General features: G+C 43.4%; 1 protein-coding gene across 2 annotated transcripts in view; it reads left to right on the top strand.

The window, feature by feature from the left end:
- CNKSR3 (CNKSR family member 3) overlaps nt 1-21,554 on the top strand; it is an 88,789-nt gene that overhangs the window by 44,716 nt on the left and 22,519 nt on the right. The window contains exons 2-4 of one of the 2 annotated variants that reach the window (XM_059401304.1): nt 9,530-9,693; nt 17,054-17,256; nt 17,695-17,782. In XM_059401304.1, coding sequence (XP_059257287.1) covers nt 9,530-9,693; nt 17,054-17,256; nt 17,695-17,782 — 455 coding nt within the window. The remainder of the gene's footprint in view (nt 1-9,529; nt 9,694-17,053; nt 17,257-17,694; nt 17,783-21,554) is intronic. The other variant, XM_059401305.1, reaches the window with a different exon arrangement.

Raw genomic sequence — 21,554 nt, 5'->3', positions numbered from 1 at the left:
CTGGATCTTTCCATGTGTTTGGGTTTCATACTGCTTGTGCTTTAAGGCAGAGGAGTCCTTAGGGATGGCTTCCTGTGGTCGGACTCTAATCAGGGCAGAAAACCCAATAGAGTTTTCCAACCAAGACCAAGTTCATTCACTTGCTAATTATTTTTGGCTCTGAGGCTGTTTGAGATTTAAGTTTCTGGGCCAGTTATTTCCCTTCTTCGCACTTGGCTGTCATAATGAAGGTAACTCGTGCTCGCTCAGACATGTTACAGGAACATACACTTGCAGACCTGGAAGGGACCGAGAGGTCCTCCAACCCAGTTTTGCAGACATTGTGTTGTGGATCCCTTTCCTCAAGTTACGTTCTACTGGACGTGTGACAGGACGAAGGAGAAAATCAGTGTGAGTAGTGGTAGGTGTGGGGCCCAGTTCTAATCCAAGTCAGCTCATCTGTGTGGGAGGAACTCAAGAACTGGGAGTCAAAGCAGTTTAACCAGAGTAAGGCCGCGCGGTAAAGGGCAGAATAAGATACCATTTCCTTTTTCCTTTTCTTTTTCTTTTTTTTTTTTTTTAAAGATTTTATTTATTTATTTGACAGACGGAGATCACAAGTAGGCAGAGAAGCAGGCAGAGAGAGAGGAGGAAGGAGGTTCCCCACCGAGCAGAGAGCCCGATGCAGGGCTCGATCCCAGAACCCTGAGATCATGACCTGAACCGAAGGCAGAGGCTTTAATTCACTGAGCCACCCAGGCGCCCGATACCATTTCCTTTTAATAGAAGGCAGATCAGTGACTACCAGGGACTGTGGGGAGGGAACTGACTGGCAGCAGGAACTGTTTGGGGGATGGTAGAAATGATTATCTCACGATCGAGGTATGGTTACATGACTGTATGTATTTGTCAAAAAAACCTCATTGTTGAGTTGAAAATTGGTGAATTTTATCATGCCTCAAAAAACCCCACAAAAAACAACAAAAAACCGACCCAAAGGAAATAATACACTGGATAAGAAGTTGTAAGGGGCATCGTAAAACATGTTTAAGATTTTTGTGGGGGAGGGGAGATAACATTTTCTCAGCTTTTTAAATTCAGTGTAGTTATAGAAAACGATTCTTTCAAAAATATAAAAAGAAAAGAAAAAAACCCAGATTCACTTCAATCCCAGTCTCGTCTGTTTTTCCACTTGGCAGATTGATCATCACTTTGTACTCATCACTGCTGTGAGTTATACCAGGGGTTGGTAGAGGGCCAGATAGTAAATATTTTAGGCCTTGTGGGCCGTTCAGTCTCTGTCACAGCACTCAGTTCTGTCACTGTAGCGTGACAGCAGTCAGAGGCAGTAGGTATGCCAAAGAATGAGGCTGTGTTCCTGTAAAACTTGACTTACAAAACACGGCAGTGGGTCTAATTGGGCCTTTGAGCTGTATTTGCGAACCTGGGAGTTATGTTCCTTTTGGAAAAACTCAGCAAAGCGGGCGTTTTCTCCATTCTCACCGGGAGGATGAATGTCTTAGAAAAGGGGGGAGTACAGGGAAGTCGGGAAGAGAACAGGCCCTCCAGGGCTGAGCTCACAGACTTGGATCTGTAAAGGGTAGGGTGGTTTTGCGGACACCGAATTATGGACGATGAATTAAGAGGAAGAGGGGACTGAGTGTGGCAGCTGGTTTCTAGATTATTGTAGAAACCTAGGTAAGAGGATTTAGCCAGGATGGTAGCTTGGGATGGAGAGTTCCTAGGGAAGGGCTACTCTAAAACCTAACATAAGACATAGACATTTCCAAAGGAAAAGCTAAAGATTGAAACTTTTTTTTTTTTAAATCACAGAGCAAATATATATTTAGGGTGTGATTTCTCATTAACGGGATGGCGATGCCACATTTCAGTTGATTCTTGTTAGATCTGATCATCATTGCTTAGAAACATCAGTTCTACCATTTTGATAATTTGCTGTACTTGTATTATCTTCTTTGCTTCCCATGCTTCTCCTTGTCCTCTTGAGATCTGTGAGGGGGTACTGCGCATCCTGAGCCAAAGTAGGCGATGTGTGGCTGCAGTTTCTTCCCTCTAAGTGGATATAGGGTAGGCTAACAGGGGACAAAGAGGGTGGGGTTGTGAGGAAACTGGATTCTCCTTCTTCTTCTTTTTTTAAAATATTTTACTTGTGTATTTCAGAGAGTGTGCATGAGCAGGGAGAGGGTAGAAAGAGAAGCAGACTCCGGAGCCCAACTCAGTCTTGGGACTCTGGGATCATGACCTGAGCCAAAGGCAGATGTTTAACTGACTGAGCCACCCAGGTGCCCCAAATTGGGTCCCTCTAAACTAAAGGGTAGAACTGCTTCTGTCAGAGGCCTCAAGGTGTGTGCCTGCTGTCTCAGGCTGCCCCCGAGAGGTGGCCCTTGGACCCTCTCTCTTTCACCTGTTACCTAGAGACACTGGGTGCAGTTTTGACTTCTTCAGGAAAGGTCAGTTAGTCAAGGGCATGTCCAACCAGGTAAAAAGAATTCCTCAGTCCTTCAAAATTACACACCCTGTGCCTCAAACAGAATGTTATTGCCAAAACTCAGATTGCTATATTTAAACCAGTTTTATCAGCTGGTTTTAAAATTAAGTCCTAGAGACTTCAACGAAACAAGGGTGACAAAAGAAAGTCATTCCAAACGGATATAGTTGGGTGGCTCACTTCATTAAAAGGGCACTTGGAGGTCCTACCAGTATACCATGATATTGAAATTGGTTTTGCTTGGTTAATTAAACCACACCGAGCTTTGGTTTGATACCATGTTTGGGAGATACTATAACATTGTGGATCAGGAGTGTCAGCCAGTTGGGAAGGCAGAAGAACTTTGCTGTGAGGTTTTAAAAGTATTGGAAACAGTCAACAAAACAAAGAGGCAACCTGTGGAATGGGAGAAGATATTCGCAAATGACACCTCAGACAAAGGGCTGATATTCAAAATCTATAAAGAACTCCTCAGACTCAACACACACAGAACAGATAATCACACCAAAAAATGGGCAGAAGACATGAACAGATACTTCTCCAAAGAAGACATACAAATCATTAACAGACACATGAGAAAATGTTCATCATTAGCTATCAGGGAGATTCAAATCAAAACCACATTGAGATACCACCTTACACCAGTTAGAATGGCCAAAGTCAACAAGACAGCAAACAACAAGTGTTGGAAGGATGTGGAGAAAGGGGAACAGTCTTCCACTATTGGTGGGAATGCAAGTTGGTGCAGCCACTTTGGAAAATAGGTGGAGATTCCTTAAGAAATTAAAAATCGAGCTACCCTATGACCCTGCCATTGCACTACTGGGTATTTACCCAGAAGATACAGATGTAGTGAAAAGAAGGGCCATCTGTACTCCAGTGTTCATAGCATCAATGGCCACAATCACCAAACTGAGGAAAGAACCAAGATGTTCTTCAATAGACAAATGGATAATGAAGATTTGGTCCATAAATACAATGGAATATTATGCCTCCATCAGAAAGGATGAATACCCAATTTTTGTATTAACATGGACGGGACTAGGGATGATGCTGAGTGAAATAAGTTAAGCAGAGAAAGTCAGTTATCATATGGTTTCACTTACTTGTGGAGCATAAGGAATAACATGGAGGACATGGAGAGATGGAGAGGAGAAGGGAGTTGGGGGAAATCAGAGGGGGAGACAAACCATGAAAGACTGTGGACTCTGAGAAACAAACTGAGGGTTTTGGAGGGGAGGGAGTAAGGGATTGAGTGAGCCTGGTGGTGGATATTAAGGAGGGCATGTATTGCATGGAGCACTGGGTGTGGTGCATAAACAATGAATTTTGGAACACACACACACACACATAAAATTAAAAAAAAAATTAAAAAAAAATAAAAGTATTGGGAATTCCAAGAATATTTTGGTTAGGTATAAACATATGACCCAAGTCTTGTTTCCTTTCCTCCAATTCAGATCATCCAGAACTGACCCGTTCCCGAGTCCTTATCTGCTTCGTGGTGGAAGGCCGTACACTTGGTAGTTAATTGCTCCATAAATTATGTTGAATTAAGTTGAATATGTGAGATCTGAAATTGATCCCCGTGGTTGAAGAACACCGTATCCTTGATCCCGTTTGCTCTTAAGAGTCCTGAGTAAGACACGAGTTCATAAGTCTTAACTGAACCAATTTCTGAATCAAACAGAACAAAACCCTATGGTTAAAACATGCTTCAGTGATCAAAAGTACCAGGTGTAAAATGCTATAAGACCACTCTGGGCTCACTCACTGTATTTGCAGAATTAGAGTTTTTGCTGCCTTGAGTTGTATAGACCAAAGGCATAGCCACTAAGAGGTCTTTCCAGGGGGCCTCACCTGCAGAACAGAGGGTGATCTAGGCAGTGACCTGATTTTAGTCTCCCACAGAAAAGAAGAAGAGACTATTCCTATATTTTCTCTAGTGGAGCATTTACTCTAACTATTTCACCTTCATGGACTCAGCCTTCCCACATTTTAAAGATTTTATTTATTTATTTAACAGAGAAAGATCACAAGTAGGCAGAGAGGCAGGCAGAGAGAGAGGGAGGGAAGCAGGCTCTCTGCTGAGCAGAGAGCCCGATGCAGGACTTGATCCCAGGACCCTAAGATCATGACCTGAGCTGAAGGCAGCGGCTTAACCCACTGAGCCACCCAGGCGCCCCCTTCCCACATTTTAGAGAGATTAGTTAATTTTTGTTTGTTTTGTTTTGTTTTCATTTGTTTTGTTTTTATTGTTTTTATTTTTTAAAATTTTTTATTGTATTACATTAGAGACTAACTAATTAATAAAGAACTTTTTGTGTGGGACAAGTATCTTGTCAAAGACTGGAGTTTCACTTTCGAGTTTTGTTCTGTGTATGGTCCTTTCCTTAATATAGAAAGGACCTTCTTTAATCTTGCCACATTGAGACGGGCAGCGCAGACCTGTCGATGGTATCAGCGACTGTAGTTTCCTTCTCTCTGATTACTCGCTGGCATGGGAAAATGAAATCAGGGGACTTGTACACCGGAGTGGCTTTCATATTTTTGTGAAGTTCCTTGTCTGTCTGCACGCATTCATTTATTGGCTCCACAGATACTGTTAAGCACCGACGTTGTTGGAGATGCTGGGGGATAAACAGGGAGCAAAGGGAAGTCTCTGCTTTCCTGGTGCTTCTATTCTTGTCTCAATCAGAAAACACATTTGGGTGGAATCGCTGATGGGGGCAGGTTCCGTGTTTGGGAGCACCTCCTGGGGAGGACCTAAGAATCTGTAGTTAACTGTGTTCCCGAGGAGGGGCCATCTAAGCATTTGGGGGTTTCTGTGTCTCCCTAGCAACTTTTATTCTGAACACTGAGCAAATTGAGGAGTTGAACAAATCACATTAGAGTGATTACCATGTGCTTCATGGCATTCTCAGCCCATTACCAGTAACTGACATTTCAGTTTTGTTACGGGTCTGTGCAGCAGGCAGTGCTGGTACCCTGTCTTACAAACCAGGGAACTAAGTCACTTGTTCCCCTAAGCAAGAAGCAAGACTCGAATTGGTACTCAAGCTCTTCACCATGGCCCTGTCTGCTTCTACCTCTGGGTGAGAGATTCCTTGTTTTGCTTCTCCCGTTTGGGATTTCTTTGAAAGTTTGAGAGTATTCCGTGCCAGATTTGGGGGCAGTGGAGGGAGTCTGGGCCTCTCTCCCTGTGGTTTGCATTCTTTGGGAGCTCCCTTTCCTTTCCTTCCTTCCTGATTCTTTCACATTGAATTATGTGTTTAATTTGTCTGAATGGTATGTGTTTAATTTTATTTAATGATGTGTGTTTCTCTCCGTTCCGCTAGATGTTCTGTAAATTCCTCGAAGCAAGGATCTGGCAAATAGGTACATGTGACAAATGGGTCAAAGCGTGTATTGCAAATTCTAAAATGATTAGACCAGTTTACTTGAAATTGGGGATTTTCCTGTCCTTTGTGGGACCGCATAATAGTTTAATTTAGCTGTTGACAAATGTTTCACTTTATTCTGATCAGTGGGATGTGAATAATAGGCCATAACATGTTAGAATAATGAAACTGGGGCAATATATATATTTTTAAAGATTTTATTTATTTATTTGACAGAGAGAGAGATCACAAGTAGGCAGAGAGACAGACAGAGAGGGGGTGGGGGGAAGCAGGCTCCCCGCTGAGCAGAGAGCCCGATGCGGGGCTCGATCCCAGGACCCTGGGATCATGACCCAAGCTGAAGGCAGAGGCTTAACCCACTGAGCCACCCAGGTGCCAAGACTGGAGCAATATTATTGAAAACCTAGTGTCTTCAGCGTGTGTATTCCTTGGGAAGAGGTCTTTATGCCACTGTAGGTCTTTATGGCATTCTTACTTGATAATTCTCCTACATGTTAGAGATTTTTGATTATTTGAGGTTAGGTCATTGGTATTTCCTCAGAATCTTCAAGGACATTCTGTCCCTCCTTTCAGGGAAATGTTCTTCTTCTGTATTCTTCAAGTTCTCAATCTCTGATCACGTGGACAACTTTCATCCTATCAAGAACCCGCATTGCACCTGCCCCACAGCTTTCTCTGTGTCCAAAATACCTCCTCATGCTCTCAAGCTACTCCTGAAATCCTTTTCCCTCAGTGAAATTCTTCAGTTAATTAAAAGAGGAATCCGGCCTCATCTTCATTTCTACTTATTACTCCGGGAAGAAGTTTAATGAACTTTCGTGGTGCATGGTTTCTTCCCTTTAATTTTAATGGACTTAGTTATTGTGCCCATGAAAACGGATAGGAATCTCTGTTTTATGCTTTACTTTGCACAGTGAACTTGCTTGGCCCAGTAAACATGGATTTCAATTCTGCCGGTCCCTGGTCCCTGTGTATTTTGTCTAAGAAAGAGTTTATGACATGTGGATGAAGAGGAACTGAAACCCTGTTACATTTGTGTTGGCTTAACGGGGCTGCTGTGAAAACGCACCACGGACCGGGTGATGAGACAACAGAGATTAGTTTCCTCCCAACTCCAGAGCCTGGAAGTTTGAGATCCCGGTGTTGGTGGGGCTGGCTGCTTCTGTGGCCTCTCTCTTGGCTTGTAAATCTCTTTCTTCTCCCTGGGTCTTCACACAGTCTTGCCTCCGTGTGTGTCTCCTCTTCTTATAAGGACACACCAGTTATCTTGGATTAGGGCCCATCCTGATGATCTCATTTTAACCTAATCACATCTTTAAAGCTTTATCTCCAAGTACAGTTACTTTCTAAGAGCTAGGGCTTAGGTTCAACATATAATTTTGGGGAGACACAATTTGGCCATAACAAATTTAAATGTATAACACGGTTGTCCTAAACTTTTATGATAATTAAAACAAAAATTCCTTTTAAAGCTGAAAAATGGGTGAGGGCGGAGGACATCCGGATAGAGAGAGGACTGCAGGCTATTGCTCGTGATCTGGCTTAGAACTGGCTAAGTGATTTACCCTGAAATTCATAGTAATGAAGACTTTTTGTTCAGATTCAGTGACAGTACTTCCTAAGTACCTCTAAGGTTTCGTGATTCTCTCTTAGTAAGTGTTTGTAATTAGACCTTACTGCTTATCTGGGAAGATGCTTGGAGGGGAATTTTTATATTCTTGTGTTTCATGGGTAGAAGGAACAGAGCTTGTGTCCATTAGGCCTTGATCTGAATTTGAGGCCTTTTCTTGGCATCTTAATCCTTCTCTTGGCATCTTACCAGCCATGTGGCTGTGGACAGGTTATGTGTTCCCCATGCGCCCTAATTTAGGTATCTAGAGATTGGGAAGGGAGCTGTCAGGAGGCTTTCCTTGGCTCTGGGCACTTGTTACTACTGCTCATGTACATCGATGCCGTTGCTCTGTAGACAACTCTGGGTGGTGGGTCCTGGAGCGCAGCCCCTGCAGCCCCTGCAGCCTTGGGGCTGAGGCTCCGTCTTCATACCTGCTGCCTTGGGTAGTCTCCGGGGCCCGTCTGACTCATGTGCCCTGATGGCCACTTGTGGCTCTCGGCTGTCAGAGTGGAGCTGGGCTTATGTCAGTGTCTCTAATCTGGCCTGCAGTGTGATGGAACCTCTCAGTGAGAGAGGCATCACATGAGGGAAGATGGGTAGTTTCTGACGGATCATCTTATATATATTTTTTTAACCTCCTCTTCCTGTATTTGAAGGAGTCCCCAAATATTGATAAGGACATTGTTCTTTTTATATCTGCTCAGGAGGCAAATGATGACAGTGTGTGGGGCAGAGGTGTCATTTAGCCTAGCACATCGGCTTTTAAGATCCACGGACGTTAGTATAGCCAAAAGCCAGTACCAGACCTTGTGTCTACTTTTCCTAGTCCAGAGTACCCACCTGGCAGAGCTTTGGTGAGGGGTCAGTGAGTGTGTGTGTGTGTGTGTGTGTGTGTGTGTGAGAGGACAGCTGCATGCCTTCCACCTACTTTAGGGTGGTTAAGTTGAATTTTCATCCTCTGTGTTAGGATTAAATTTTTATAAGCCTCAGTGTTGGAAACACTAAGGTGGCATTTATTATTAGGCTTGAACTGACCAGTTGATTCAGTGTAAAATTTTATTCCGGTAAAACCATTGAAACAAGTCGACCAGAGAGTTCTCTGTATAGCATAAAGAACCCCAAGTTCTGAGAGGCTTACCTGTATAATTATTTTAGTCATTATAGAAGAGCATTAAAATACAACACTGTCAGCAGTATTACTGACCTGGAAGAAGTCCCATGAGTGAACCCACGGACCATGCCGTTCTCTGGTACCACTGCTGGTATCTTCTCCTTTGGGTTCTGTATTCATCAGAACTTTTTCAGTCACGAGGGATGGAAACCCAACACAAACAAGCTGAAGCTGGAAAGGGAATTTATTTTAATTCAAGTGAAAAATTATAGATCTAGAATGATCCTTAAGCAGGAGTAGATCCAGGAGCATAGTGGAGCATTTTCTTTCTCTCATGTGGATTTGTTTTCAGAAAACGGATCAGGAAAGGGACTGTCAGTATTCTGAAAGTTGTATCCTTATGACTTCCAGCTGGAAAGCAAGAACCTCTGTCTTCCTGTGTCCATATATCAAATATCAGGGAAGATTTTGATGGGTTCTGCTTGGTCATCTTTGAACCTCTAACTGGCCAGCGGGTAGAGTATTGTGGCCAGCGACTGTGGCAGGGCTCTAGATTGGCAAGTCCCCTGGGATCACAGGTGCTGGGACAGGGCTGGTGTCACATCCCTGCCTGGCAAACAGACATGTCTAGTATATATAACCAGCATTCCCAAGTTGGCAAGGGTTTAGTGTTTATTCTTTTAGTTGAAAGGGGATGGAAAGGTTAACTGTCATGAAACTGCTAAATCCATTATCTTAAGCTGCGCAGATCTGAAGACACATCTGAAAAGGGTCCATCAGGTGGGATATACATTGTATATCAACAGTGAAATAGTTGGACCATGAGTGGAGATACCTGGGAGGTTGATTTAAATGTGGGCAGTGTTTTGAGTCAAGGTAACAAAATGACAATAATGGACTTCTGCTTTTTTTGGTAGGGTTAGATGATTGCCTGCAGCAGTATGTCCACAAGTTTGAACGGGAGAAGATAAATGGAGAGCAGCTGCTGCAGATTTCCCATCAGGATCTTGAGGAGCTGGGGGTCACGCGCATTGGACACCAAGAACTTGTGTTGGAGGCTGTCGACCTTCTCTGTGCACTGGTTAGTTCAGGAAAAGATGATTTGTGCCATGATGATGTTCTTTAGAACCGTAACTCTCTCAAAATCCTCAACATTCGTGGTTGAGCCTAGCATTGTTTTCTATTAATGATCCATTGAACTGAGGCATGAGCTGAACACAGCATAAAAAAGGAACAACAGCATAAAAAGAAATCATTATCTAGACGAAGAGGTGGCAAACTGTGGCCTGCGGGTTAAGCCTGGCCCTTTATCATTGTCAATAAAGTTTTATTGGCATTGTCAATAAAGTTTTATTGGCATGCAGTTTTAATGAATAAAGTTTTATTCATTTCTGTGTTGTCTGTGGCTGCCCTCATTGCTACAGAGGCAGAGTGGTGTAGTTGTAGCAGGGACCTGGGGGTCCCCCAGAGTCCAGCGTGTTGACTGTCTTGCCCTTGAAGAAGCAGCTTGCCTTCTACAGAAAAAAGTCTGTGTTAGTCTCATTTTCTTATCTTCTGTGGAGAGTGCGAAGAAGGAGACCGTCCTGAACGACAGTGCGCCTTCTAAGCTGAAATGAGAAATAGGTTCTGATTTCCGTGCCTGTTTTTGTTACCATGAAAAGCTTTTTTATATTTCACAGGTCTTTGTGATATTTAAATAGCCGACGCTTGGGCGGGCTGCAGTCGGCCTATGAAATGGAAGCTAGATGGGAAACAGTGTGAGAGCGTAGTTCCACTCTGCAGATGATTGAGCTTCGGGTGGAACATCAGTGAGCTCAGGGCTGCCAGGTTCTGACTCTGGCCCGACATCCGTGGCTGCGTGGGCTAAAAACACCTGTGAGGGCCTCGGGTCTGCTAACTGAATGCCACACGGTGGGATCTGCATCTGTCTGTCTCCGTGCCGTGTCCAGGATGCGCTTTCCCCAACTGTCAGGATTTGGACCCACTCCGTGGCATTCAGGCTGGGTTAAGGAATGCCGCGAACCTGAGCCAGGGGTATATACAATTACATCACTGAGAATGGTGGGAAAGAATGTGCTCCCGGTTACGGTGCCACGGCCGCTCTGCGTTCCGTCGATTGTATAACGCTCTCCGCATTGTGCAAGTTCTTCTTCTTAAAATGGACAGAGCTTTGTCTCCGGCTCTGAGATGCGCTGCTCTTGTTTACAGAAGTAATGGGGAAATTATTTGTGGTTGATAAATGAGCTGCCACAGGGGAGACGCTGTGGCCAAGTGGTGTGAGTGTTGGCCTGGGAGGCAGGCTCTCTGCATTCTCGTCCTGGCTCTGCTCCACACTCCTCAGTCTCTGACCTCCAGGGAAACGGGGGTGTCTGTTTTCCCCATCTGTACAGTAACACTTTCTGGATGTGGCAGTGCTCGAATGTGTGTGTTGCATTGCCCAGAAGATGTCTTAGAGTCCTGTTTATTATTAAAGCTGTATGGTGTTTTTTTTTTTTTATTTAAATACAGTGAAACATGTTTGAGTTTACTTTTATTATACTTTCTGGGAAGATCACTTTTCCATGTTTTCTGCTCATTTGATTTGTCTCTTTCAGCTTCAAGGAAGGGCTTTGAGCTAAATGACTTTGCAGTCGGCAGTGTGAGAGGTGAGGAGGAAGGGCCGTTGGAGGCACGTAGTGTGTAGCAAGCCAGGTGATCAACGTAGCAACTGCCTCTCTGCTCTCACCCCTTCTTTGCCTCTTAAAATATTGGACCGAAAGGAACAAAACTGGACAAATGCCAGAACCTAAAGCTGCATTTTATCTCCTACAATTTCCTTCTAATTTCCTTTGTAGACAAAGTTTGACCTCAGACTCATTCTGGACATGCTTTGTGCAGTAGAGTGCCAGCGAATGCATTGGACAGGAGGGGCACGGGGGGGTTCTCCTCCATGTGTCTGTGCCTTTTCTGGGTTGGGGAGGGTTTTAGAGCATTGGAGTGAAATGTTTTTTCATCTTGATATAATATCCTTATAGAATGTTCCTGTTGAAATGCATATGTTTGTTATTATGCTATCTATTCAATGCATTTCCACTATGTAGACCTTTGTATATATAAATTGGTGATAATTTTTCACCTTGAACAACCCATCCCTTGGGCAGTTAATGTATATTTGCAGTTGGCCCTAGGGTTATAAAAGAGGCTATAATGGAAACTTAGTTTGGTGGATGTTGGTTTTGTGATGGACAGGAAATGAATAGAATGTAGAAGAAAGAGGAGGCAACAAAACCACTGGAAAGTTCTGGAGAGAACAGGGCAGATAGAATGGATAAAAGCCTACACTAGGGAATAGCTATGGGTAAAGATTCCAAAACCAGTGAGCAGATGGCCCCAGAGACAGCCAGTCGTGGGTAGAGAAGAGAGCCAGGAGACAACACCACTGCCTTTTGCAAATACTGACTGGGGACTTGATTGTGAGGCAGAACCAAGACCACTTCTCAGGACTGAATGAGTCGGAGCCCAGGTTTTCTCCCCCTGTCCGGGGCAGACGCTCGAGCTGCTCTTTCAGCAGGACAGCTATTTGCCACATGCAACTATCTAAATTAAAATAAGTTAAAATGAACTAAAATTCACTTCCTCGGTCGCACTAAGCTATATTTTAGGTCATAGCTACTGGGGGCCGGTGTCTACCATATTTGGACAGTGCAGATAGGGAACATTTCCCTAACTGCAACAAGTTCTGCTTACTAGCACTGGTCTGGAGGGTGTGATTGAGGGTAAGAAAGTAAAATGGTAACCCATTTTTGTTGCCAAATCAACCAGACCCTAGTTACTAAGGAAGGCGCACACACACACACACATTAAATATTTTATAATTAGTTAACTATAAAACATTATATATGTCTTAAAGATTTTAGTTTGGAGAGAGAGAGAGAACATACGCAAGGGGGGAGGGGCAGAGAGGGAGGTAGAAAGAATCTCAAGCAGGACTCCATGCCCAGCTCAGAACCGGTTGCAAGGACTCCCATCTCGCGATCCTGATGAGATCAGGACCTGAGTCAGATGCTTAACGGACTGAGTCACCCAGACGCCCCGTATTGTTTAAGGTTGAAGTAGGTTGAGAAGGAGAATAAAGTGGGGATCGGTAGCACATGTCAAGTGATGCCCCTAAATGTATGATTAAATGAAATACCTGTAATGTATTTACCTGCCCAGGGCACTTCTGTGCACTCGTATATCCCTGAGATTACTCATTTCATCTTTTACCCATCTATGGCAAATCATGAAAAATGTTACCTTCTTTATGGGGAGAAATCATGCCGGGAAAGTAATCTTTGCTAAAATTCTGAATTTAACTGGATCTTGCTGATGAGTGTATTAAATGCCTTTAAGAAAAGAATGTGGAATATTTCTCTTAGGTTGTGACTCAGTTGTGCCAAGTTAGTGAGATGGTGTAGACTGTGTCTCTGGCCCTCCGTAATCACACGTGTTAGATTGGAGGAATGGAGAAAGAAAGTAGAAGAGAAGGAGAAGTTTCATCTTAGCTAAAATGTGTGTACTTAAGGCACCAGAAGAGTGAGAATCGGCCTTTTTCCTTCTCTTCTGCCTCCTGTGTGATTTCCCCAGCCAGACTGGAAGATCACCCCCGGATGGCTGAGCTCTAATGAAGCGAGACCCCCAGCCCAAGGGAGTCTGTGTGTGTATAGATTTTTCAGAGACTCGTTTCATTTCTTACGTGGTTTGTATCTTCTTTATCCTTTTATCTTAGCATAATTTCTGAAGGGGACAACTTTGAGGGAAGATAATCAGATCTGGTCTGGGAAATTATTCATTTTCTGTCTTTCACTGTGGGGCACTTAAGTCGGTCATCCTTTCCTGGCTATGTTTCTGCGTTAGAGGTTCTCTTGCGGGAATATAATCAGTGTCTTGTTCTCTTCTTGTGTGGAATGGGGTGGAAAGGGAAGGCATTATCCTTCCTTTGCTCCTCTTTTCTATCTTGTTAAACCTGAACTCCATTAAAGCTGCATCTATCCCTCCTTCCAGTCCTGTGGTTTGTTTTGGGTGGGAAACCAGAAACAGAGCACATTGAGTGGAAATGAAAAGAACCGGTTAACGAGAAGCTATGCTCCCCCTTTATTTTATATTAAAAGTGGCAGGTTTGTAGGAGATGGAGGTTTAACACTTCTTGCTGTACTAAAATGCATTTAAACCTCTTTGAGTTCAAGAAGTAAATGTTTGTGTGTAGTCATAAGAGTTCCAAGTCATTTCTGGTGACATTTAGTCTAGAAAGCTGACTTTTCTGCTTTTAGTTCAGAACTCTTGGTAGAAGTTGGCAGGCTGAGTAATTGACTGAATGAGGGGACAGTTCCTTTAATCAGTCACAAGTCCTTCAAAACAAGCTTGTCATGTGGCTCTTTATCCATTCACTTGTGAGTCTTTGATTCTCTGGATTTAAAAAGCACACTGAAACTCCATCTTCATATTTTTGTCTTCTTTGTTGAAGGACAAAGTCATATTTTTGTCTGCAGAAAATGACAGGAAAAAATGAAGGAATATAAGATTTGGATAGAACATTACTGTCAATACAAAACACTCCTATGTATTATGAAATTTTACTTTGTAAAATTATGAAATGATGAATCTTTGTGAAAATTTTAAAGCTTGCAAAAGACAGCTTATGGTTAATGGTTCTGAGGAGTTATTTTTCTTTCTTTTTTTTTTTTTTTTTTTTTAGTTGTACTCTATTCTTTTCAAAATGTCTACCTAAATTTTTTTTTAATTTTTTAAATTTATTTTCGGCGTAACAGTATTCATAGTTTTTGCACCACACCCAGTGCTCCATGCAATCCGTGCCCTCTCTAATACCCACCACCTGGTTCCCCCAACCCCACACCCCCCACCCCTTCACACCCCTCAGATTGTTTTTCAGAGTCCACAGTCTCTCATGGTTCACCTCCCCTTCCAATTTCCCTCAACTCCCTTCTCCTCTCCATCTCCCCTTGTCCTCCATGCTATTTGTTATGCTCCACAAATAAGTGAAACCATATGATAATTGACTCTCTCTGCTTGACTTATTTCACTCAGCATAATCTCTTCCAGTCCCGTCCATGTTGCTACAAAAGTTGGGTATTCATCCTTTCTGACAGAGGCATAATACTCCATAGTGTATATGGACCACATCTTCCTTATCCATTCATCCGTTGAAGGGCATCTTGGTTCTTTCTACAGTTTGGCGACCGTGGCCATTGCTGCTATAAACATTGGGGTAGAGATGGCCCTTCTTTTCACTCCATCTGTTTTTTGGGGGTAAATACCCAGTAGTGCAATTGCAGGGTCATAGGGAAGCTCTATTTTTAATTTCTTAAGGAATCTCCACACTGTTCTCCAAAGTGGTTGCACCAACTTGCATTCCCACCAACAGTGGAAGAGGGTTCCCCTTTCTCCACATCCCCTCCAACACATGTTGTTTCCTGTCTTGCTAATTTTGGCCATTCTAAATGGTGTATCTCAATGTGGTTTTAATTTGAATCTCCCTGATGGCTAGTGATGATGAACATTTTTTCATGTGTCTGATAGCCATTTGTATGTCTTCATTGGAGAAGTATCTGTTCATATCTTCTGCACATTTTTTTATATGATTGTCTGTTTTGTGTGTGTACCTAAAATTTTTAAAAAGCACTTTTTAGGGGTGCCTAGGTGGCTCAGTGGATTAAAGCCTCTGCCTTCCACTCAGGTCATGATCTCAGGGTCCTGGGATTGAGCCCCCTGTCCGGCTCTCTGCTCGGCAGGGAGCCTGCTTCCCCCCGTCTCTCTGTCTGCCTCTCTGCCTACTTGTGATCTCTGTCTATCAAATAAATAAATAAAATCTTTTTAAAAAAAGCACTTTTAATTTTATTATAGGCAGCAACATACATTTAAGCTTCACGAACATTTCACTGCAGTGAAAACCCAGCTATAGTGTCTGTAGCCAATGTCCCCAGAAATTACTTGGAATTTTATTACTATGCAAACATTGACTTCTTGAATGTCAGGGCATGGAGCAGGTCAAGACAGAACTTGGGGGGAGGTAAGCAGCTTGTTAGTTTGTGTAGATCCAAGGCCACTGGCCACTCTTCTTTTCCTCATTTACTATCTGTCCTGTTTTCTGTCTTCTTCTGTCCTCTCTTGGGCAGGGAGCACGGATGGGGGTTGTGCAGCATGGCGATCGAAGCGTTGTGCCCTTGGTGCCGATGGCCTTCCTCTCCACAGATGAGCTGTGTGACTTTGGAGAATTTATTTAATGGCTCTGTGCTTTAGTTTCCTTACCTAGAAAATAGATATCCTATCATTCCCAATTTCATGTGCTCTTTCCCTGAGATAATACTTGTTGAGGACTTAGCCCAGCCTCGAGATGGCAGAGAGTAAATGTTCCATTTTATTGGTCATTCTGTTATCCCAGAATTTAAATGGCACCGCATTCTGACTTTGGGATGCTGTTTCAACAGTATAATAGAATCCAGAAATATCTTCATTTTTTGGTTAAAACAAAGAAACACCAACTTGGGATATGTACATGCGGTTGAACACAGAAATCATCCCACCTCCCACCAAAGTTATCTGAGATGTAGGTGTTGTCCTCTGGGATTTGTTCTCTATCTATCACACAAAACTAATTTTTTCAAAGCACCTGAGTCAGTTGAACGTTATCCAGAAAGAACACAGGTGAGAAACTCAAGAGGTGGAAATTGTATTTCAGGGGAGTTGACATTTGGTCAGTGATGCTGTTTTTTGGCAGGTGAGTCTCACCTGGTGGAAATGCATCCACTCAGGGGCTACTCTGTTATCTTCTGTGTGCCAGTATGGTCGTTTGCTGGACACGGAACTTGGCTCTCTCCGACTTTGCATCTCTGTGAAGAAAGATGGTGCCAAACAGGACAGTTCAGAGAGGTGACAGTTGGTGATGAGCTAAAGAGTTACCTGAAGGGGAATTTGGCAATATCTGGAGACATCTTTGGTTGTCACAACTAGGGAGAGGGTACAATTGGCCGGGGGTGCTGCTAAACGTCTTGCGGTGTACAGGAATCCTCCCTTTCCTCCTCACCCAACCAAAATACAGACAGTAGGCTTTCAATGTCAGTAAGCCTCAGGTGAAGAAACTGTTCTAGATAGTCAAGGAACCCTCAAAGAGGAGGGAACCTTTGGGCTACTAGGTAAGTATAAAAAAGAGCTGTTCATGCAAATATTCGTGGCAGGAGCATTTGAAAAGAGGAACTAGCAAGAACAAAGTCACTGGGACCAGAGTACACTGGAGGAAGGACAGAAAAGGCTGGAGTGGGAAAGATCAGCCCTGTGGGTAAATCGTGTAGGGTTTTGTGGCTGTCGTAGGAGTTATTCAAGTTGCTCAGCGGGCTTTTGAGGTAATTATGAGAGTTTGGATGTTGTTGATTGTTTTGAATTTTTCTCTTTGATTTTCTTTTCTACAGAATTATGGCCTAGAAACTGACAATATGAAGAACTTAGTTCTGAAACTGCGAGCCTCTTCTCACAACTTACAAAATTACATAAGTAGCCGGCGGAAAAGTCCAGCTTACGATGGAAACACTTCCCACAAGCCCCCCAATGAGTTCCTGACTTCTGTGGTGGAGCTAATAGGTGCTGCTAAGGCCTTGTTGGCTTGGCTGGACCGGTAAGTGATGCATGACCTCGACCATCCAGTCAGAAGGGCCCGAGCTGCACAGAGGCCTGTCCATTGTCTGGGAAGTGAGCTGGGGTCCCTTGCCTGTCCCTTCCACTGTACCAGTGCAGGAGATCTGGCTCAGTGGGGGGGTTTTTAGGTCCCTGTGGAAGCTCCTGAAAGGGTGAATAGTAGGAACAAATTAAGCTCCCCTTGGGGAAGGCCTGGAACCATATGAAGCTGTGTTTGACCTCTGAAGGCTCATTTCTGATGTGTTTTTATCTAGCACTTCTCTGCCTTTATTCTGTTTGGATTCCTGTTTTTGAGAGGAAGCAGTTGCATGACCCGTCTTTGAAGCCAGCCTGTGCTGTGGCCGTGCTTCTCCGTGTACGGTGCAGGATCCTGGTGCTGCTCGCCCCCCTTTATAAAAGAACATTTGTTGCTTTTTAGGGCTCCGTTTACAGGGATCACGGATTTCTCAGTAACCAAGAACAAAATCATTCAGCTTTGCCTGGACCTGACCACTACCGTGCAGAAGGTCAGTACATCATCACTGTTGCTTTCTGACATTGTTTCCTCCCTCTGCCCTGTCCTCTTCCTCACAGGGACCACGTGCTTTTTGCTTTTCTGTCCCTTGCCATTTTTTTCCCCATTTCTCGCAACTGGGGAGAGATGAAAGGCTTTTAATGAGATGCATTGTACAGATGGTTTCTGGAAAATAACCAGTGGACTTTACATCAAAGATTGCCTTCTTTTGTTTTTTTTTTAAAATAATGGAGCTAATAGGCCTGTACTTTCTCTAAACTGTATGAGCACTTAATTTTTTTAATAGAAGCTCTGGAGGAACTGCATGGCCTGAAGTTAAGGAATGCTAAGGAAGGAAGGAGCACGGGAAAGATTGAGGAGGAATTCAGGTTTAGGTATGGGGCGGGGTGACCTTCTTTGAGAAGGTGACGCTTGAGTAAATGGACTGGTGTGACTCTGTGCCTGTCTGGAGGAAAAGGGCTTCCTGTGTCGTCTTCGGGTGCTTTCCTGATGGTCACGGAAGTATTGATTGTTAAGAACTGATGGTAGAAAAGAAATGTCACCGTGAGAACTACAGATCCTGAGCTGTTCACCTCAGGAGAAGGCTCCCTGCCGACTCGTCACGTTTGCCCCTTCTGCAGGCCTCACACTGCCTGGCACATGAGAAGTAGTGATTTTTAAATGTGTGTTTAAACAAATGAGATATAATACTTTTGATAAATCAGCTGATGAGACTTTGTCACTTATCGGAAGAAATTCAGCCCAACTTAGGGGACACAAGAGGTATGGTTTTTGTTTTCCCCTTGGTGCTCATTGAGCGGGTGCTTCAGAGATAACCATGGGTTCAAATCCTACCTCTACACTAATTAACCCTGAGACCTTGGATGGGTCACTTAAAACTTAGGAACCTCAGTTTTTTTGTCTGTAAAATGGGAATACTAATATTTACCTTACCAGATGATTTGGCAGGATTTCTAGCAGTTATTGTTCAATAAGAAAAAAAAGGAAAAAAAAGTGTAATATAATGGCAAATCCAGAAACCTGCATACAAAGGAATAAGTGCAGTAGGCAATTTGGAAGAAAAGAAAAGTTGGGTTTTCTTTGGCAGGGAGAGAATTGGGGATGGAGCAAAAGAGCCAAACCCCCTCTACCCTGGGATGGAAAAGAAGCACTTCTTTCATTTACAAAGAATATTACTTAACCACATGTATGTATTTGTGTAAAATTAGATATAGAGATATAATGTAAAATGTTTTATTTTAAAATAGTAATATCTACCTCAAAAGATTGGTAGAAAGATAAAATGAGATAATATATGTAAAGTACAGTATCCATAAGAAATAATAGCATAGAGTAGGAAATATAAAAAAATCATGCCTTATACTGGTTTTCTGGAAACAAAGTTGATGATTTAAGGAGAGAAAGTCAACAAGTATATTGCTCTTTTTTTTTCTGTTTTTGGTTTTTTTTTTTTGGTTGTTTTTAAAATTTGAACAATTTTTAAGGATGGTCTGAAACTGGCAAAATATGAATATACATGGGAGTATCATTTTATGAACTTAGATTGGAAAGATGTTTAGCTCTTGTGAACATATGTTTTCTTTAGCAATTAGAGAACACAGGTGCCTTGGCAAGTGGAATGTTTGTGTGCACACAAATTAGAAATAACAAACTTGATGAATGAGCTGAATGCCTTTTTCTATATGCCGTGTGACAGCAGCAACAAGACTGAATGAGCCAGAAGACTTCACACTGTCTTCCAATGAGGAGAAGAATAGTTTTCTCCAGAACTTCTTGGCAGAAGGTCTCTTGACTTTTCCGGAAGAAACCTGTCTTTTCCATTTATTCCTTTTCTCTGGGAAATTTAAGGAATGAAAGTTGTGTCCTTCATCCAGTGACAAGGAACATGTTCTCTTTGGGTCTTACTCCTTTTGTCTCCATCTGTGAGGAGAGCGGTTTGCTTATGCTTCTGCTCCTTTTCTTCCCTGTGTTGTCATCCGCCCTTCTCTTTCTTGTCACGTTGTCTGCATCTTTCCGTTTAAGGATAATGTGTCCGTCTTCTGATCTGAAGGGTAAAGAGCTGCTGCTTTTTCCCCTGTGAGGAGACTGCACCCTTCTTGTAAGTGTGCCTCAGCTGCCATCCCACACCAAGTCCTCAGATAGAGTCCCTGTCCAGTTTTCAGGCTCTACCGTCCTACGAGGGAAACTCGGATGGGAAGGGCTGTATCTTCCGTCTGTCCCCGTGAAGTGGCAATGACATGAAAACTGCAGTCACAGGGGTGAGAGATGAAATGACAATGGCAGGCACCAGAGTTCCACTGTGGAAAAAAATTGGGGGGAATGAGCATTAGAAAGCCCAGAAGGACTGAACAGGAAGTGATATGGCCATGGAAGCAGAGGAAAAAGAAGCCATGAGAGCATTTATTGGGTGCTGGTTGTGTCTCAGGTGCATGTGACATCTTTGACATCTGTTACCACATTTACTTCTCAGCAGATCTCTGAGTTAGGGTTTATCATGCCTGCTTTACAGGAAGAGACAGCACAGAGAGGGTGACAGGTTGCTGAAGTCTCCTCCATTGGTAAGAAGGTAGAATGAGGAAGAGCCATGAAGGAAGGGGCACCCGATGGTGGCCCTGGCGGGGGGTCTGCCCAGTAGGCTGGCCTAAGTCTGCTGATCTGGGTGACCCAAGGGATATGACAGAGATCAGCTCCACTGCCTGGCTCCCGAGGGGTGACTTGGTTCCAGAGCTTCTTTTTCCCATTCCATTGCCTTTATGCCAAACAACATGAAGTCATGCCTGCAGCTGCTTCCTCCCAGTAGAAACGGGTGTGGGAACCTATGTTCATGGTGGCGGAAGGTAAAAAGGGGGCTCTTTTGCATGCTGACTGGAATAGTTTTGGGAGGCAGGAGAGTCCCTCTCACACCTTGGTTCCAATGCTGCATGGAGCCCATTTTCTTGGTGGCTTCTTGGATCTGTCAGGGAATTAAGTGTCAGGAACCACGAGAGCCCATAGCTGCCTTGAGTTGTGGGCTTTGGTATATCGAGAGGAGCCCTTTGCCTGTGGGTGATTATCTCAGGAGGGTGGCAGGGCCCATGTCATTTTGGGATTTATAGTAAAAAAAAATCATAAACACGTATGATTAGTTTTATTTCTAGCACAAGACAACATAAGTATTGTTTGCTAAAATTGGTATTTATTTAATAATTCTTTCTTTCCAATGGTTTTAATAGGGGTTGAACCGTGGTGGTAGTTGATGGCTTAGTTCTGTGCACAAGAGGGAGGAGGAACAGCACATTTTTGAGCTATGATTATTCTGTCTTACAGAAATTGCTTCTGTAGTTTGAGTTTATATCAGATTTACACATGTAAAAATACATTTCTAAACTTCTTTTTTAAAGTGTGTCCTTACTTGGCTGCTCTTTTCCTGAGAATCTGTAAATTTTGGGAGAAATGGAGTAGTATTGTTTCCCACATTTTTTAATCTAATAGAGATTTTTTTTTTTTTAGGATTTTGTTTATTTGACAGAGAGAGATCACAAGTAGGCAGAGAGGCAGGCAGAGAGAGAGGGGGAAGCAGGCTCCCTGCTGAGCAGAGAGTACAATGTGGGACTCGATCCCAGGACCCTGAGATCATGACCTGAGCCGAAGACAGAGGCCCAACCCACTGAGCCACCCAGGCGCCCTAGTAGAGAATTTTTTTAGGAAGACCCCAAAAATCTGATTACAGAATTGTGTAGGGTAGAGTATCATACATTTCTAACCCAGCCCCCCCCCCCACCCCA

This window comes from Mustela nigripes, chromosome 5 (assembly GCF_022355385.1).
Source record: "Mustela nigripes isolate SB6536 chromosome 5, MUSNIG.SB6536, whole genome shotgun sequence".
Taxonomy (NCBI): domain Eukaryota; kingdom Metazoa; phylum Chordata; class Mammalia; order Carnivora; family Mustelidae; genus Mustela; species Mustela nigripes.
Note: the sequence above shows the minus strand (reverse complement) of the source record. Positions and strands in the feature narration are given on the sequence as shown.